The sequence below is a fragment of the Coregonus lavaretus genome, assembly GCF_964263955.1.
Source record: "Coregonus lavaretus genome assembly, chromosome: 21".
NCBI lineage: Eukaryota > Metazoa > Chordata > Actinopteri > Salmoniformes > Salmonidae > Coregonus > Coregonus lavaretus.
The window spans coordinates 9,566,086-9,586,305 of record NC_140008.1 but is presented as its reverse complement, the minus strand read 5'-3'; the positions used below and the strand labels follow the sequence as shown (position 1 = coordinate 9,586,305).

The 20,220-nt window shown below is 45.0% G+C and overlaps 1 protein-coding gene across 1 annotated transcript in view; it reads left to right on the top strand.

Annotated features, from left to right (window-relative positions):
• Positions 1 to 20,220, top strand: part of LOC311148869 (phosphatidylinositol 4-phosphate 3-kinase C2 domain-containing subunit alpha-like) — an 80,368-nt gene that overhangs the window by 20,608 nt on the left and 39,540 nt on the right. Inside the window, exons 3-6 of the mRNA XM_084185865.1 lie at positions 6,835 to 6,929; positions 8,994 to 9,154; positions 14,201 to 14,321; positions 19,886 to 19,997. Of these exons, the coding sequence (XP_084041991.1) occupies positions 6,835 to 6,929; positions 8,994 to 9,154; positions 14,201 to 14,321; positions 19,886 to 19,997 (489 nt within the window). The remainder of the gene's footprint in view (positions 1 to 6,834; positions 6,930 to 8,993; positions 9,155 to 14,200; positions 14,322 to 19,885; positions 19,998 to 20,220) is intronic.

Below are 20,220 nucleotides of genomic sequence, written 5' to 3'. Positions count from 1 at the left end.
ACACTGCTAATGCCTGCACATCCTTTCCTGCCTGACTAGATGGATGTACAAGGTGCTTGGTGAGAGAGCGAGAGAGAGTGGCATCTCAGCCAAGTCGACGCTACTAACACACTGCTTTGTAAATATGTTTCAGTTTAATACTATTTGAGGTAAATACGTTTGTCTCTGTAACAGTTCCTTGGGTTGTCTTTATTAGGCCACGCAACAGATTATTTGTTTTTACACGCTTTGCAATGGAAAACTAAAATAAGCATTTTCTTATTGGACAAGTCCAGGTAATTCTGGGTATTTTTATTCCTAACTTGACCCGCCAAGACAATGTGCTGTAGGACGTTGGTACCCAGCCAGGCGCTAATGCCGCTCTCTCTCCTCACTGAATGAATGACAAATGGATGAATGGGCAAGAATAATTAACCTTACTTTAAAGTAGGCCTAACTGAATCATAAGAAGGGTGAAGAGGTTGATTTTAATTTAGAAAGACAATAGTGTAATGATGAGTGTTTTGCCTATTTATCAGCAGCAAATAATTTTACAGCGCACCTTGCAGGTTGATACCATTTATCTTTTACGTTTTCCTTTGTGAGAAGAAGCTGTTATGGAACTGTTTTATTTACTATAACTCTATTACTAATCAAATGTATTGTCAGGGAAACGATAACATGCTACATGTTGCAGTAGGCCTTTAGAATATGTGTAGCAAAATGGTATATCATACACTGCATTTGAGGAACAATGGGAAAGTAATTCTGCTTTGAAAGTTGATAAACTTGTAATCTCACTTCTGCGATACATTTACACATTTAAGTCATTTAGCAGACGCTCTTATCCAGAGCGACTTACAAATTGGTGCATTCAACTTAGGATAGCCAGTGGGACAACCACTCCCTTTTTTTTATGTGGGGGAGGGGGGGTAGAAGGATTACTATTATACTATTCCAGGTATTCCTTAAAGAGGTAGGGTTTCAAGTGTCTCCGGAAGGTGGTCAGTGACTCCGCTATCCTGGCGTCGTGGGGGAGCTTGTTCCACCATTGGGGAATAATAAGATCATACACGTAACGTTAGCTAGCGAGCCAGCCAGCTAACGTTAGCTAGCTAACAGTACACTTTACTTGAAATTAAACCACTTTCTGTCAAAATTAGAAACGTGTAATGTGTTTAAATGTAGATCGGTCCTCCAGAAAGTGGAGAGCAACACTTATGCAGTTTTACAACGCAATACATTTTTTTTAAAAGCCGCGTTAGACAGGATTACCTACACATACTGACCAGCTCAAATAGACAGAAGCGTGCTATATGGCAGACCAATCCGAAATCTCTCAGCATGTCCAGCCCACTCATTATTTCAGCAACCTTCCCGCTAGCCGTGATTAGCTGTCTTTTTCTGTGGCTAAACCAACTAGGCTCGTAATTTAATAATTGTAATCGTATTTACAGATGGCATAAAAGTTTGTTATTAAGGCACATGTTCACAGGTTACAGAAGGCATTTCTGCTAAAACAAAAAGCATTTTGATTTAATAAAAAAAGTTATGTTCAAATGGCTCTCCTGTGAAGTAGTGACCCGCGACAAACGCCTACTTTCCTGACAAATGCCTACTTTCCTGAAACGAGTCACATATGCAAAACATATCCTTGACTCTATTCAGGGAAGCAAACGATGCCAGCCCACTGAATAGCAAATGGATGGAATGGGCGATAATTGTGCAAGTTACTTCACAATCAAATTTAAATTAGGCCTAACTGAATTTAATTTAGAACAACAGTAGTGTAATGATGAGTTTGGGTTCTGCCTATTTACCAGCGTTGGTGCTCATGTTAATAATTTGACTGTGTGCCTTGCGGGTTGATACCATTCTCTTTTTATGTTTTACTAAAAATAAGCTGTTACTGGACTGTTTTTTGATTTACTGTAACTCTATTACTAATTAAATGTATTGTAAGGGAAACGAAAACATGCTATGTGTTGCAGTAGACCTTTCAGAATAATGCAAAACATATCCTTGACTCTATCCAAGTTGATGAGCGGGAAGAAAACAATGCTTAAACCATACCTAAACTACACCTCAACTATGCCTAAAATCATTTCACACACAATACTTACCCTATAGACAAGATTAAATGGACAATAAACTGATGAGTGACAATATTAGGCCTATCAGTTGTCAAATTGGACATGAAGAGATGGACGCATCTTGTAATTGACAGATGCATTGAAAGGAGCATCACTTTATCAAATCCTCTTCAGAGTCACATGCAGGTAAAACATTTTGATTTCTATATAGTATCAGAAAGAGCATATTCTGCAGTTTCTATGACATTTACCTTTTGTCAAATAACTCAATTCAAGAGGTGCAGCTCTATTTCCAAATGTCACTTTTTCCAGCAATATCCGTGCTGTCCATTCATTCAGCACATGACCACTCCAGCAGCAGCATTGCTCTGGCTACTAAGCAGAAACTAGTAACATCATCAAATTAATATATGCTATTCTGTCGTCAATGGATGAATGGGCGATAGAAACTGATAATGGTGCATGTGACTTCAATGAACTGAATGATGAAGAGGGTGATTGAATTTGATCTGAGTGATGAGGGTGAAGAGGATGATTGAATTTAGAGCAATAGTGTAGTGATGATGATGATGAAGAGTTGTGGGCGGACTTATTTTATTATGAAAGGCTGGAAATTGAATATAATTTCCTCTGAGTCAAATCAGACACTGAGTACAACATACAATGTGTGTAGTTCACAATGGCAAGACCAACCAAACCAATGGATGCACTGACAGCATTGCAAATGCTACAGAATTTAGATGAGTTGGTTGTTGGACAGAGCATTGGATATTGAGCTTGAAATCGATGTTGCTGATGAAAAGTAATCTGATTCTGATCTTTACTTTAATTCTGATGCCTGAGCCTCGCCGCAGAAAAAAACAGAGCAGAGCCAACTGAGACGGTGATCCCAACTGCCACGGTGAGACAGGAGTCTGGGAGGGATGGCATGGTTTGGGTAGAAAGGAGTGACGAGTTTGTGACATGCATATGTCGCAGTACATCAGCGATTGTACTGTTGCTCGTGCATAGAAAAGGAAACCGTACGTGGGACATGTCTATGGATGAACTCAAAGCATTTATTGCACTCTTGTATGTCCGCGGGATGTGGAGTCATTTTGGTCTGATAGGTACGGGGTGGACATTTTCCGAGAGACCTTGCCACACCTGCGGCAGGTGCACACGAAACAAGGCCCATGAAAACTGTGTGAAGTTCAACCGATTTTGTTTGTGGGGCTTTCTCACGCAAAGCCCCGAAGCTGTGTGCTGACTGTTGACCCGAAGCATAAAGAGAAAATGAGATTGATTCATGTTTAAAGCCACAATACAGTGTCCGACACAATCAACAAATTACTTTTATATCTTGTCATGGATATATTTCCACAAATATTTATTTATGTAATTCATCCTTTACAATATTTCATGCACTGGTGCTTTTTGTTTAGGCAAATCATTTCACCTGTGCACCTGACTGGTTATGTTATGTTCTTTTTCATTTCTACTTTGTCAAAAGAAGCTGTAACTGGACTTTATGTCTAAATGACTATAACTCTATTACTAATCAAATCTACAAATAAAGTTGATCAAATGGATTACACTAATGTTTTTATTGTAAGGGAAACTGAAATATTTTAAATATGTATATATTTCTTAATGCAATTAATCCTCTACAATAGTTTATGCACTGTTAATCAAGTGTTGGTGCTTACAGTGGCTTGCGAAAGTATTCACCCCCCTTGGCATTTTTCCTATTTTGTTGCCTTACAACCTGGAATTAAAATGGATTTTTTGGGGGGTTTGTATCATTTCATTTACACAACATGCCTACCACTTTGAAGATGCAAAATATTATTTATTGTGAAACAAACAAGAAATAAGACAAAAAAACAGAAAACCTGAGCGTGCATAACTATTCACCCCCCCCAAAGTCAATACTTTGTAGAGCCACCTTTTGCAGCAATTACAGCTGCATGTCTCTTGGGGTATGTCTCTATAAGCTTGGCACATCTAGCCACTGGGATTTTTGCCCATTCTTCAAGGCAAAACTGCTCCAGCTCCTTCAAGTTGGATTGGTTCCGCTGGTGTACAGCAATCTTTAAGTCATACCACAGATTCTCAATTGGATTGAGGTCTGGGCTTTGACTAGGCCATTCCAAGACATTTGAAATGTTTCTCCTTAAATCACTCGAGTGTTGCTTTAGCAGTATGCTTAGGGTCATTGTCCTGCTGGAAGGTGATCCTCCATCCCAGTCTCACATCTCTGCAAGACTGAAACAGGTTTCCCTCAAGAATGTCCCTGTATTTAGCGCCATCCATCATTCCTTCAATTCTGACCAGTTTCCCAGTCCCTGCCGATGAAAAACATCCCCACAGCATGATGCTGCCACCACCATGCTTCACTGTGGGGATGGTGTTCTCGGGGTGATGAGAGGTGTTGAGTTTGCGCCAGACATAGCGCTTTCCTTGATGAGACTAAAATTGAGCTTTTTGACCATCTGACCAGAGTGTGGGAGTCCCCGACATGCCTTTTGGCGAACACCAAACGTGTTTGCTTATTTTTTTCTTTAAGCAATGGCTTTTTTCTGGCCACTCTTCCGTAAAGCCCAGCTCTGTGGAGTGTACAGCTTAAAGTGGTCCTATGGACAGATACTCCAATCTCCGCTGTTGAGCTTTGCTGCTCCTTCAGGGTTATCTTTGGTCTCTTTGTTGCCTCTGATTAATGCCCTCCTTGCCTGGTCCGTGAGTTTTGGTGGGCGGCCCTCTCTTGGCACATTTGTTGTGGTAATAATGGATTTAATGGTGATCCGTGGGATGTTCAAAGTTTCGGATATTCTTTTATAACCCAACCCTGATCTTTACTTCTCCACAACTTTGTCCCTGACCTGTTTAGAGAGCTCCTTTGTCTTCATGGTGCCGCTTGCTTGGTGGTGCCCCTTGCTTAGAGGTGTTGCAGACTCTGGGGCCTTTCAGAACAGGTGTGTGTGTGTGTATATATATATATATATATATATATGAGATCATGTGACACTTAGATTGCACACAGGTGGACTTTATTTAACTAATTATGTGACTTCTGAAGGTAATTGGTTGCACCAGCTCTTATTTAGGTGCTTCATAGCAAAGGGGGTGAATACATATGCACGCACCACTTTTTATTTATTTTTTAAACAAGTTATTTTTTTTCATTTCACTTCACCAATTTGGACTATTTTGTGTATGTCCATTATATGAAATCCAAATAAAAATCAATTTAAATTACAGGTTGTAATGCAACAAAATAGGAAAAATGCCAAGGGGGATGAATACTTTTGCAAGGCACTGTATGTTTGAGCACCACCTGGCAACGTTCTCTAGCGCAGTGGTTCCCAAACTCTTTCACTCTGCATTGGCGAACATCTCTCACGTAGGTACTCCTTTTGTTCAAGTGGGAAAGGGCAGTGTGGAGTGCAATATAGATTGCGTCATCTGTGGATCTGTTGGGGCGGTATGCGAATTGGAGTGGGACCAGGGTGTCTGGGATGATTGTGTTGATGTGAGCCATGACAAGCCTTTCAAAGCATTTCATGTCTACAGATGTGAGCGCTACAGGGCGTTAGTCATTTAGTCAGGTTACCTTGGCGTTCTTGGGCACAGAGACTATGGTGGTCTGCTTGAAACATGTAGGTATTACAGACTGGGTCGAGGATAGTTTGAAAATGTCAGTGAAGACTTGCCAGCTCGTCAGCGCATGCTCTGAGTACGCGTCTTGGTAATGTTAACCTGTTTAAAGGTCTTACTCACATCGGCTACGGAGAGCGTGATTGCCTCTCCAGGTGTTCAGTGTAAAGCTGCTCTGATGCAGCTTTTAGTCAGTGTCCTAGAAAGCACACATTTGTGTTTCTCTTGTGTTTTTGGTTTAAAATGTAACACATGGAACAACACACGAAAGGGACTCTGCATACCAGGAATTTTTGTAACCCTCCCCAATTCCCTCAGAGCAGAATCAGTCTTTCTCTTTCATGCATCGTGATGTCACTGAATTACAGCACTCCTCTGTGTGCATCGTGATGTCACTGAATTCCAATGCTCCTCTGTGCATCGTGATGTCACTAAATTCCAACGCACCTCTTGTGCTGTTGTGCCGACTCATAGTAGATCAGGAAGAGGAGGCGGGACTTTCACTGGTAATTCCCTGTTGCACAGGAAAGGAAACACATTCTTATCCCTGGCAGTCAGACAGCTAGTTTGTAGAATTATGGGGCGTACCTCCTGCCAGTTCCCGGCAGCTTTCGCACTGCATCCAGGAATCCCAGAACTCAATTCCTAGGGTGGGCCCTTTTAGGGTGTGTGTAGCTTTTTTGCCCCAGTCTGCCCTTCCTGACTTGATGTTTATTCACTCAATAGGATTCATTGCGTTCATATATAAAAATGTCTCCTTGTTATTTGAGCCGTCTGCGTACACCACTCCTAAACACCTCAGTTACTTTGGTACAAATGCACAATACTAAATGAATCGAACCTCAGTCAGTTTGTATAATGTGTCAATGTATTTGTGGATTGGTCAAATTTAGTGTTGGGGTGTGCATTTGCATTTCCTGTCTTTACTGCAATTGTAGTTTTTATGTTTAATCTGTGTACATTACACACATGACTAACTGAACACCTATTTAATTCCAATTCCATATGAAATTAACACCAGTAAACCTAATACACTTTCTCAATGGAGATTGAAACGTGTGTTTTGGCCCATGCTCCATTTTTCTTGTTTACTGTTTTGTCCCCCATGTTGTGTGTCGTCTCGCAGCACGATAAGGGAACTGGGAGAGTACTGTACACCGCCCTAGAGGAGAAGGAAGCCCAGAACCTAGAAGTTGTAGCCTTCTGTGAAGACGTAGCAATGTAAGCCACTGTGTGTGTGTGAGCGCGCATTAGAGTGAGTGAGTGAGTGAGTGAGTGAGTGAGTGAGTGAGTGAGTGAGTGAGTGAGTGAGTGAGTGAGTGAGTGAGTGAGTGAGTGAGTGAGTGAGTGAGTGAGTGAGTGAGTGAGTGAGTGAGTGAGTGAGTGTGGGCTGTAATTTTAATGTTTGTATGATTGGGTATGCAGCCTCACTCCAGTCCTTTCAGGGTGCAGTGATGATACAGTGAGGGGAAAAAAGTATTTGATCCCCTGCTGATTTTGTACGTTTGCCCACTGACAAAGACATGATCAGTCCATAATTTTAATGGTAGGTTTATTTGAACAGTGAGAGACAGAATAACAAACAAAAAAAATCTAGAAAAACGCATGTCAAATATGTTATAAATTGATTTGCATTTTAATGAGGGAAATAAGTATTTGACCCCCTCTCAATCAGAAAGATTTCTGGCTCCCAGGTGTCTTTTATACAGGTAACGAGCTGAGATTAGGAGCACATTCTTAAAGGGGGTGCTCCTAATGTCAGTTTGTTACCTGTATAAAAGACACCTGTCCACAGAAGCAATCAATCAATCAGATTCCTGGAATGGGCTACAAGACCATCGCCAAACAGCTTGGTGAGAAGGTGACGACAGTTGGTGCGATTATCCGCAAATGGAAGAAACACAAAAGACCTGTCAATCTCCCTCGGCCTGGGGCTTCATGCAAGATCTCACCTCGTGGAGTTGCAATGATCATGAGAACGTTGAGGAATCCGCCCAGAACTACACGGGAGGATCTTGTCAATGATCTCAAGGCAGCTGGGACCATAGTCACCAAGAAAACAATTGGTAACACACTACGCCGTGAAGGACTGAAATCCTGCAGCGCCCGCAAGGTCCCCCTGCTCAAGAAAGCACATATACAGGCCCGTCTGAAGTTTGCCAATGAACATACGTAAAAATATATGCACACATGACTGTAAGTCGCTTTGGATAAAAGCGTCTGCTAAATGGCATATTATTATTATTATTATTGTAACATCTGAATGATTCAGAGGAGAACTGGGTGAAAGTGTTGTGGTCAGATGAGACCAAAATCGAGCTCTTTGGCATCAACTCAACTTGCCGTGTTTGGAGGAGGAGGAATGTTGCCTATGACCCCAAGAACACCATCCCCACCGTCAAATATGGAGGTGGAAACATTATGCTTTGGGGTTGTTTTTCTGCTAAGGGGACAGGACAACTTCACCGCATCAAAGGGACGATGGACGGGGCCATGTACCGTCAAATCTTGAGTGAGAACCTCCTTACCTCAGCCAGGGCATTGAAAATGGGTCGTGGATGGGTATTCCAGCATGACAATGACCCAAAACACACAGCCAAGGCAACAAAGGAGTGGCTCAAGAAGAAGCACATTAAGGTCCTGGAGTGGCCTAGCCAGTCTCCAGACCGTAATCCCATGGAAAATCTGTGGAGGGAGCTGAAGGTTCGAGTTGCCAAACGTCAGGCTCAAAACCTTAATGACTTGGAGAAGTTCTGCAAAGAGGAGTGGGACAAAATCCCTCCTGAGATGTATGCAAACCTGGTGGCCAACTACAAGAAACGTCTGACCTCTGTGATTGCCAACAAGGGTTTTGCCACCAAGTACTAAGTCATGTTTTGTAGAGGGGTCAAATAATTATTTCCCTCAATAAAATGCAAATCAATTTATAACTTTTTTGACATGCATTTTTCTGGATTTTTTTGTTGTTATTCTGTCTCTCACTGTTCAAATAAACCTACCATTAAAATTATAGACTGATCATTTCTTTGTCAGTGGGCAAACGTACAAAATCAGCAGGGGCTCAAATACTTTTTTCCTTCACTGTATGTGACAATACAACATTTTTTTTTTTTTTAATGGGAAGTTAAGTAGGAGAATGGCTCATGGAATGTTTCTCATGGCTGGATTATCTACTAGTTTATGGATGTATAACTTCCAGATTAGCTGAGTAAGGAAATACAAATAAGATAATCAAGGATATGAAGTCTATGAACGGTAAACGTGACATACTGGCTTTTTTTCCAGACTGAGGTCAAGGTTCGCCCATGATGACCTCCACACCAACCCGGGGTACGTGCTGAGTGCAGTCATCCCTCAGAGGGACGGGGGCGGGGACAATGGCTGTAGTGTCAAGGTGTCCATCGAGATCTCAGAGTCCCAGGAGCCTGTCACCTTCACCTGCGATGGTAAGGACATTAACACAATACACCTACCAGCATTGCTAAATCCCGTAAACTTTCTCAGAATTCACAGGTTTTCCAGAAATCCCGGTAGGAGAGTTCCCGGGAATCAGGAGGGAACCCAAAGGGCTTCTCCATACCCCTGTCCTGGAGTAGCTATGTCTCCCAAAGGGCTTCTCCATACCCCTGTCCTGGAGTAGCCATGTCTCCCAAAGGGCTTCTCCATACCCCTGTCCTGGAGTAGCCATGTCTCCCAAAGGGCTTCTCCATACCCCTGTCCTGGAGTAGCCATGTCTCCCAAAGGGCTTCTCCATACCCCTGTCCTGGAGTAGCCATGTCTCCCAAAGGGCTTCTCCATACCCCTGTCCTGGAGTAGCCATGTCTCCCAAAGGGCTTCTCCATACCCCTGTCCTGGAGTAGCCATGTCTCCCAAAGGGCTTCTCCATACCCCTGTCCTGGAGTAGCCATGTCTCCCAAAGGGCTTCTCCATACCCCTGTCCTGGAGTAGCTATGTCTCCCAAAGGGCTTCTCCATACCCCTGTCCTGGAGTAGCCATGTCTCCCAAAGGGCTTCTCCATACCCCTGTCCTGGAGTAGCTGCAGTGCCTTCGGAAAGTATTCAGACCCCTTGACCTTTACTACATTTTGTTACATTACAGCCTTATTCTAAAATTGATTAAATCGTTTTTTCCCCACATCAATCTACACACAATAACCCGTAATGACAAAGCAAAAACCTGTTTTTAGAAATGTTTGTTACTTTATTAAAAATAAACTTAAATATCACATTTACGTAAGTATTCAGACCCTTTACTCAGTACTTTGTTGATGCACCTTTGGCAGTGATTACAGCATCGAGTGACTATCAGGTTCTTGGTCACCTCCGTGACCAAGGCCCTTCTCCCCCGATTGCTCAGTTTGGCCGGGCGGCCAGCTCTAGGAAGAGGCTTGGTGGTTCCAAACTTCTTCCATTTAAGAATAATGAATTCCACTGTGTTCTTGGGGACCTTCATTGCTGCAGACATTTTTTGGTACCCTTCCCCAGATCTGTGCCTCAATACAATCCTGTCTTGGAGCTCTACGGACAATTCCTTTGACCTCATGGCTTGGTTTTTTTCTCTGACATGCACTGTTAACTGTGGGACCTTATATAGACAGGTGTGTGCCTTTTCAAATAATGTCCAATCAATTGAGTTTACCACAGGTGGACTCCAATCAAGTTGTAGAAACATCTCAAGGATGATCAATGGAAACAGGATGCACCTGAGCTCAATTTCGAGTCTCATATCAAAGGGTCTGAGTCATAGTTATGTAATGTATTTGTTTTTTATTTTTAATACATTTGCTAACATTTCTAAAAACCTGTTCACTTTGTCATTATGGGGTGTTGTGTGTAGATTGAGAGGGAAAAAATAATTTTGATCCATTTTGGAATAAGGCTTTAACGTATCAAAATGTGGAAAAAGTGAAGGTCTGAATACTTCCCGAATGCACTGTATACGGCCTTCTCTATATTATCTTCTCATTCACCCAAAGTGCTTTTGGTTCCCTCTCTGGGGGTGCGTTGTCATTGGCTGACCCCAGGTTTGTAGCTCCACCCCTGAGGCAACCCCTCCAAAGCCAGTCACTGACCTGTCTTGGCCCACGCCCTGTGACCAAGTTCTCTAATGGAGTCTGTCCTGAACTCCCTGGGCTCTGGCAGCAAATCAACACCAACCTTTTGTGTGTGGATAATACTGACTGGGTTGCGAGATTTGGCACTGTCTGTCCCCACTGAGGACCCTGGCTGTGAAGCAACAAACGGTGTCCCTCCCTTTCCTCACATGATGGCTGTGTCTGTATTCCATCTGTCCTAATTACCTTTTTTTAACCCTCTGTGCCAAACAAACTGGTATCTTTTGCTATTTCCTGTTGTTTGTGCGTGCGTGCCCTGTCCTACTGACCCAGTCTCTCTCTGTACCTCACTAACTGGTCACACTGCCTCTTCTTTCCCCTGTACTGTATAGCCAGGCCTGATTTGCTGGCCGCATCGCCTGCTCCTCAATTCACTTCCTGGTTCCTACCCAATAGTGCTGACCCACTTTGTTGTGTTTAGATTCCCCTGATTGGCCACAATGGAAAAGCCAAGGTCGTATATATCGACACAAAGGAACAATGTCCCACAGTTCTCTGTTCTAGGAGGAGAGAGGTGTGCGGGGGGAAGGAGAGCAGTTCTCTGTTCTAGGAGGAGAGAGGTGTGTGGGTGGAAGGAGAGCAGTTCTCTGTTCTAGGAGGAGAGAGGTGTGCGGGGGGAAGGAGAGCAGTTCTCTGTTCTAGGAGGAGAGAGGTGTGTGCGGGGGGAAGGAGAGCAGTTTTTTTTTTCCCCTCTCTCTTGCTTCTCTAATCTACGGCGTTCCTCTCTCCGTTGTCAGGCAGGCCAGGCCTCTCTGTTCCACTTCCACCAGCGTTTTACCAACTTCCTAAATGTGACGTGGAAAAGTAAACTGGGGAAAAAAACGCATTCCCATACGACTCTTTCCCCAACTGCTACTGTTGCAGCTTCTCTGCTCTGCTCTGACACTCTTATTGTATTTAACAGCCAATCAGAGCCGAGCTGGCTTCTGTTACCGGGGAGAAAATAACTATTCATTATTTCTTAGGCTAGAATCTCCAACCGCAAGATTTAGGTTAATGATGCCTTGCGTACCATGGCGTGGGGAGAGCGGAAACCCTGGGAACTGGCTGAGGTGGATGTCTTGTGGCTTTGAGAGTATTGGGTGACACCTTAATCAACCCCCCCCCCCCTTTTTAACTCTGTTGCAATTCTCTGATCTGAAATGCACCTTTCTGTCTTTTGATTTCACTTGCCATCATACTCTCTCTCTTACTATCTTCTGGTATGTTCTTTCTCTCGCTTGTTATGTTGCTCTCCTTTTTCTTTCTGCCTTTTTAAATCGGTTGAAGAAGTAGACGGTACAAATGGAGTTGTTTACATTCCCTCTATTAATGATGAGGAATTTAGTTGTTCCTGTTCCCCCTTGGTGCTGAAGTAATACATCTGGGTTCTGCTTTTCCCTGGTAGGGTTGCCCAGGACCAGGCCCCTTCTTGGGGAATGATTGGACGTGAGCCCTCTATCGATGTCACTCATTGGCTCGGTATTCCAGTGCTAGTTAGCTAGCGACTTGGCCTATTATCCTGCTGTGTTGCTAGACTAGTATTGTAATCATAGACACCAATCCTGCTTTAGACCAGACCAAGCCCCCCAAACACCCATGTTGGTGTGCGTGTGACCTCGTAAGTCTCAAACATTCCAGCACAATGTGTGAGTTTGTAGGGACATACAACCAAGGTCTTTTTTTTCAACACACACCCTCCGAAATGACCAGGAGGCAAGGCAGCACCAACAGATCTGGGAACAGGCTACCAAAAAGCCCCCCTCTTCGGTTGTTGACGATTTAGCATCCCAAGGATCCTTAGAAAGCCACTTCACATCACCCACCCACTACCGAGGCGTGACCAATCAAAACAAGCTCTGTCAGAATCCAAAAACACAGGCCCAAATACGATAGGCCCTCTAGTATTGGTGCCTTAATCCGGTCCATTCCTCAGTAGGGTGTGGGGTTGTTATTGCTGGAGAGCCCGGGGTCCTGGGGTGGTCTGTGTGTGTGTGTGCTGGCATCAAACGGAGGAGAAGCCAAGAACCCTCTAGAAGTGGCAGATTGAACAATCTGTTTTGTGTCAGGTTTCTCTCACACACACACACACACACACACACACACACACACACACACACACACACAATAAACACACACACACAAATATTTCCTAGAAGGAGACATGCTGACATATGAGTATTTTCCAATACCACAGTACTGTAATGCATCCTGAGATCTGGATTAGGTTAACTGTTTTTATTGAATAAGGGAATATGAAATTAATATGGTAATACAATACGTATTAGCCTGGTCCCAGATCTGTTTATGATGTCTTGCCAACTCCTATACGTTCATTATCATTGACTATAGGAATTCGGCAAGACGGCACATACAGATCTTGGACTAGGTTATGTATGAATATAATTTTTGACTTGAACCACCCATACTGTAATCCGTCAGAGAGGACTTTAACAATATTTTAATGAAACTTCTGTTGGGCCAATTATTGACTCTCTTTACATGAGTGATCGTTTCGGACATAATTCCATTGCTCTTGGACTTGAAATCATCACTTATTGTGTAGATCACTAGATAAAATATGCTCCCCTCCTACCTGTGGCTAGACATGGACAAATGCCACCTTGCTTTATGCCTGATGCCCCTTAGTAGTGTGAGATGTAGCCTATGGCCCTGTTCAAATTCTTTAAAAGTGCATTCTTCCTTTCTCCCTTCCTTGTATTCGCTGATTAGAAATGAGTGGACCAGTGAAAGCCATGTGGTGGAGCACTTGCGCTCACCAATCATGTCTAATCAGTGATTACTTCAAGGAAGGATACACTTTACAGGACTGTGTATGCAATTATGCTTAAACCCCCCCCCCCCCCCTCTCTCTTTCCCCCTCTCTCTCTCTCTCTCTTTCCCCCTCTCTCTCTCTCTTTCCCCCTCTCTCTCTCTCTCTCTCCCCCCTCTCTCCCCGCAACCTCGCTCTCCCCCTCTCTTCCTTCCTCTCTCCCCCCTCTCTCCCCGCAACCTCGCTCTCCCCCTCTCTTCCTTCCTCTCTCCCCCCTCTCGCTCCCCCTCTCTCTCTCCCCCCTCTCTCTCTCCCCGCAACCTCTCTCTCCCTCTCTTCCTTCCTCTCTCACCCCTCTCTCTCTTCCCCCCTCTCTCTCCCTTCCCTCTCGCTCTCTCTTCCCCTCTCCCTCGTTCCCCCTCTCTCTCTCCCTCCCTCGCTCTCCCCTTCTCTTCCTTCCTCTCTCCCCTTCTCGCTCTCCCCGCAACCTCTCTCTCCCTCTCTTCCTTCCTCTCTCCCCCCTCTCTCACCCCTCTCTCTCTCTTCCCCTCTCTCTCCCCCCTCTCTCGGTCCCCACCTCTCTCTTTCTGTCCCCACCTCTGCCCCCCCCCCCCCCCCCCCCCATAGTGAGTTCTCCTGTGGAACTCCTCATCATGCAGGCCCTATGTTGGGTTCATGACGACCTCAACCAGGTGGACATCGGCAGCTACGTCCTCAAGGTCTGCGGCCAGGAGGAGGTGCTGCAAAAGTGAGTCCTGCACATGGCGCACATAAACTGTACATACACAGAAACCCACTTGACCCCTGCGTTTCAAACAATCCTGCTTCAATGTCCCCTCGCAGAGAGAGAGGAGTGAGATAAAAAAAAAGAAGATCAAGAAGATCACTGCCAACATTCCACAAGCAGGGAGCTATTTGTCTTTAATTGTGTTTGGAAAATGTTTCCTTTTGGACATTTTGCAGGGGATGCTTTTACTAATAAAGAACTGAGGGGTTGAGCACTAGCAGGACTCCCTTTTAAAGACTTCAGCACCAATCTTGTTAGGTTAAGTGTGTGTCTGTGTGTGCGCACATTTTTTTCACTTTGTGTCTCGCTGCAAATTCTCCAGTGTGTTTATCTGTGCTCTCCAGGCCTTGTCTGATCTTGGCAAGCCCTCAGAAGGTGCTGGAATTAGACTCAACGGATGTTTCCATTGCTCCCTGCCCCCGCCAAGCATAGCATCTCTCTCAAGTCAGGTCCCCCTCTCACTCTTTAGATTCATGGGAACTCTTTAACTTTTAAGTGGGAGTTAAGTGTTTAGTTCTAACTAGGGCTGGCAAAATTACCGTATAACCGTGTAACTGACGTTTATGGGTCAAGAGAATTAAATAACCGTAAAAAACGAGCAGCTAACTGAAGACGGGACGGCCGCTCACCCCCCCGCCAACCTCTCCCCCTAGGGGGTGCACCCCCCCGCCAACCTCTCCCCCTAGGGGGTGCACCCCCCCGCCAACCTCTCCCCCTAGGGGGTGCACCCCCCCGCCAACCTCTCCCCCTAGGGGGTGCACCCCACAGTTTGGGAACCACTGACCTATGCAATGCCCCCCATAATGCAGCAGCACACCTAGAAATATAATTATAATTCGATGGCAGCACATGCAGTCAGGAGCGGAGGAGAGTCATGATGGTGCCGAATGAGATGGCAGCCTCGCGACTAGCTCTTAGGAAACTTAGCAGTATTTTGTTTTTTTATGTATTATTTTTTATATTATTAGCTCAGGAAATATTTTGTCATTACATGCAGCCGGGAAGAACTATTGGATACCAGAGCGGTGGTAACTCACCAGAACTACTAGCATTACGACCAGGAATACGACTTCCCCGAAGCAGATCCTTTGTTTGCTCTCCCCAGAGCAATTTAACTGATTCCAGAGGCCGACCCAAAACATCACCGGCGGAGGAGGAGAGGCACTCGAGGTGGCCTGCTGGTTCGACTTAGGAGGCGCGCACATCACCCACCGCTTCCGAGTATATTACTCGCTAATGTTCAGTCTTTGGATAACAAAGCTGATGAGCTCAGGGCAAGGATTTCTTTCCAGAGAGATATCAGGGCCTGTAACATACTTTGTTTCATGGAAACATGGCTCTCTCGGGATACTCTGTCGGAATCGGTCCAGCCAGAGGGATTCTTAGTTCATGGCGCAGATAGGAATAAATATCTCTCCGGGAAGCAGAAGGGCGGAGGTGTGTGTTTCATGATTAACAACTTATGGTGTAATTGTAATAACATACAGGAACTCAAGTCCTTTTGTTCACCCGACCTCGAATACCTCACAATCAAATGCAGACCGTATTATCTCCCAAGAGAATTTTCCTCCGTTATAGCCACGGCCGTTTATATCCCCCCTCAAGCCGATACCACGACGGCCCTCAAAGAACTTCACTGGACTTTATGCAAACTGGAAACCACATATCTTGAGGCTTCATTTATTGTAGCTGGGGATTTTAACAAAGCAAATTTGAGGACTAGGCTGCCGAAGTTCTATCAACATATCGACTGTTGTACCCGCGCTGCTAAAACACTGGACCACTGTTATTCAAACTTCCGCGATGCTTACAAGGCCCTCCCCCGCCCTCCTTTCGGCAAATCTGACCACGACTCCATTTTGCTTCTCCCTTCCTATAGGCAGAAACTCAAACAGGAAGTACCCGTGCTAAGGACTATTCAACGCTGGTCTGACCAATCGGAATCCACGCTTCAGGATTGTTTTGATCATGCTGACTGGGATATGTTCCGGGTAGCTTGCGAAAATAATTTAGACGAATACACCGATACGATGACTGAGTATATCAGGAAGTGTATAGGAGATGTCGTACCCACTGTGACTATTAAAACCTACCCTAACCAGAAACCGTGGATAGATGGCAGTATTCGCGCGAACCACCGCATTTAACCATGGCAAGGTGACTAGGAATATGGCAGAATACAAACAGTGTCGTTATGCAAGGCAATCAAACAAGTAAAACGTCAGTATAGAGACAAAGTGGAGTCGCAATTCAACGGCTCAGACACGAGACGTATGTGGCAGGGTCTACAGACAATCATGGACTACAAAAGTCAACAACAAGACAACTTGCTTCCGGACAAGCTAAACACCACCTTCGCCCGCTTTAAGGATAACACAGTGCCACCGACGCGGCCCGCTACCAAGGGCTGTGGGCTCTCCTTCTCCGTGGCTGCCGGCCAAGATGGCATCCCTAGCCTCGTCATCAGAGCATGTGCAGACCAGCTGGCTGGTGTGTTTACAGACATATTCAATCTCTCCCTATCCCAGTCTGCTGTCCCCACATGCTTCAAGATGGCCACCATTGTTCCTGTACCCAAGAAAGCAAAGGTAACTGAACTAAATGACTATCGCCCTGTAGCACTCACCTCTGTCATCATGAAGTGCTTTGAGAGACTAGTCAAGGATCATATCACCTCTACCTTACCTGCCACCCTAGACCCACTTCAATTTGCTTACATCCCCAATAGATCCACAGATAATGCAATCACCATCACTCTGCACTGCCCTATCCCATCTGGACAAGAGGAATACCTATGTAAGAATGCTGTTCATTGACTATAGCGCAGCATTCAACACCATAGTACACTCCAAGCTCATCATTAAGCTTGAGGCCCTGGGTCTGAACCCCGCCCTGTGCAACTGGGTCCTGGACTTCCTGACGGGCCGCCCCCAGGTGGTGAAGGTAGGAAACAACACCTCCACTTCGCTGATCCTCAACCCTGGGGCCCCACATGGGTGTGTGCTCAGGCCCCTCCTGTACTCCCTGTTCACCCATGACTGCGTGGCCAAGCACGCCTCCAACTCAATCATCAAGTTTGCAGATGACACAACAGTAGTAGGCTTGATTACCAACAATGACGAGACAGCCTACAGGGAGGAGGTGAGGACTCTGGGAGTGTGGTGCCTGGAAAATAACCTCTCACTCAACATCAACAAAACAAAGGAGATAATAAAAAATAAAAAAATAATAATATGCCATTTAACAGACGCTTTTATCCAAAGCGACTTAGTCATGTGTGCATACATTTTTACGTATGGGTGGTCCCGGGGATCGAACCCACTACCCTGGCGTTACAAGCGCCATGCTCTACCAATTGAGCTACAGAGGACCACAGAGATGATCGTGGACTTCAGGAAACAGCAGAGGGTGCACCCCCCTATCCACATTGACGGGACCGCAGTGGAGAAGGTGGAAAGCTTCAAGTTCCTTGGCGTACACATCACTGACAAACTGAAATGGACCACCCACACAGACAGAGTGGTGAAGAAGGCGCAACAGAGCCTCTTCAACCTCAGAAGGCTAAAGATATTTTGCTTGGCCCCTAAAACCCTCACAAACTTTTACAGATGCACCATTGAGAGCATGCTGTCGGGCTGTATCACCGCCTGGTACGGCAACTGCACTGCCTGCAACTGCAAGGCTCTCCAGAGGGTGGTACGGTCTGCACAAACGCATTACCGGGGGCAAAGAAAAAATAAAAAATAAAAACCTTTAAAAAAAAAAGCCATTTAGCAGACGCTTTTATCCAAAGCGACTTAGTCATGTGTGCATACATTTTTGTGTATGGGTGGTCCTGGGGATCGAACCCACTACCCTGGCGTTACAATCGCCGTGCTCTTCCAGCTGAGCTACAGAGGACCACACTACCCGCCCTCCAGGACACCTACAGCACCCGATGTCACAGGCAGGCCAAAAATATCATTAAGGACATCAACCACCCGAGCCACTGCCTGTTCACCCCGCTATCATCCAGAAGGCGAGGTCAGTACAGGTGCATCAAAGCTGGGACCGAGAGACTGAAAAACAGCTTCTATCTCAAAGCCATCAGACTGTTAAACAGCCATCACTAGCACATTAGAGGATGCTGCCTATAGACATAGACTAGAAATCACTGGCCACTTTAAGAAATGGAACGCTAGCCACTTTAAAAATGTTTACATATATTGCATTACTCATCTCATATGTACACTACCGTTCAAAAGTTTGGGGTCACTTAGACATTTTCTTGTTTTCGAAAGAAAAGCAATTTTTTGGTCCATTAAAATAATATCAAATTGATCAGAAATACAGTGTAGACAATGTTAATGTTGTAAATGGCTATTGTAGCTGGAAACGGCTGATTTTTTTTTTTTAACGGAATATCTACATAGGCGTACAGAGGCCCATTATCAGCAACCATCAGTCCTGTGTTCCAATGGCACGTTGTGTTTGCTAATCCAAGTTTATCATTTTAAAAGGCTAATTGATCATTAGAAAACCCTTTTGCAATTATGTTAGCACAGCTGAAAACTGTTGTGCTGATTTAAAGAAGCAATAGAACTGGCCTTCTTGAGACTAGTTGAGTATCTGGAGCATCAGCAATTGTGGGTTCGATTTCAGGCTCAAAAAGGCCAGAAACAAATAACTTTCTTCTGAAACTTGTCAATCTGTTCTTGTTCTGAGAAATGAAGGCTATTCCATGCGAGAAATTGCCAAGAAACTGAAGATCTCGTACAATGCTGTGTACTACTCCCTTCACAGAACAGCACAAACTGGCTGGGAGTGGGAGGCCCCGGTGCACAACTGAGCAAGAGGACAAATATATTAGAGTGTCTAGTTTGAGAAACAGGCGCCTCACAGGTCCTCAACTGGCAGCTTCATTAAATAGTACCCGCAAAACACCAGTCTCAACGTCAACAGTGAAGAGGCGACTCCGGGATGCTGACCTTCTAGGCAGAGTTGCAAAGAAAAAGCCATATCTCAGACTGCCCATCTTAATCTTGTCTTTTTATTGACACCACTGGCCTTAACCGATAAGTCGGTGACTGTGGCCTAGTTCCATTTTGTCTAGTTCCTCACCATTGAACACCATTGATTTGGAAAGCACTGGCTAAGTTTAAACAAGATGCCGGAAGTCCCAACATAGCCTATAGGATGTCTAGGTGGAGCCACCATAATTTTGCTGACATCATTCCATCCTTTGAGATCTATAAACTTCAAGGATAGGTGGTAATGGCTAGGGCCTAAAGGCTAAAATGGAACTGGGCCCATGCCTCAAAATTCTTTGAGCATAAGGATATAACTGCCGGGTGTTGTTCATTTGGGCAGGCAACAGGAAACATAAAAAAAACTTATTGAAAAGGAAAAAGAACATGAGCATTTCTTTTTGGACCAAGTCTAGGGAGTCCCTGTTGTTTTCTTCTGATTGGTGCCTAATGAACACGACCTTGATATCATATTTGACCTTTGCCCCTCACCCCTATGGTCCTGTGTCCTCTCCATAGCAAACACAGCCTGGGCAGCCATGAGTATGTACAGAACTGCAGGAAGTGGGAGGCAGAGATCAAGCTCCAGCTGCTCTCCCAGAGCACAATGAGAAGGGATCTGGCACGAACGGTAAGACCCAAACCATCTATCAACTAACCAACCAACCAACCAATCAGTGACGTATCACTTTGGTGTGTGTGCTTGTCACAAAGAAAGACCAGCTAGATTGACGGACAGACTCGCCGAGAGGCCGACGGACAGACTCGCCGAGAGGCCGACGGACAGACTCGCCGAGAGGCCGACGGACAGACTCGCCGAGAGGCCGACGGACAGACTCGCCGAGAGGCCGACG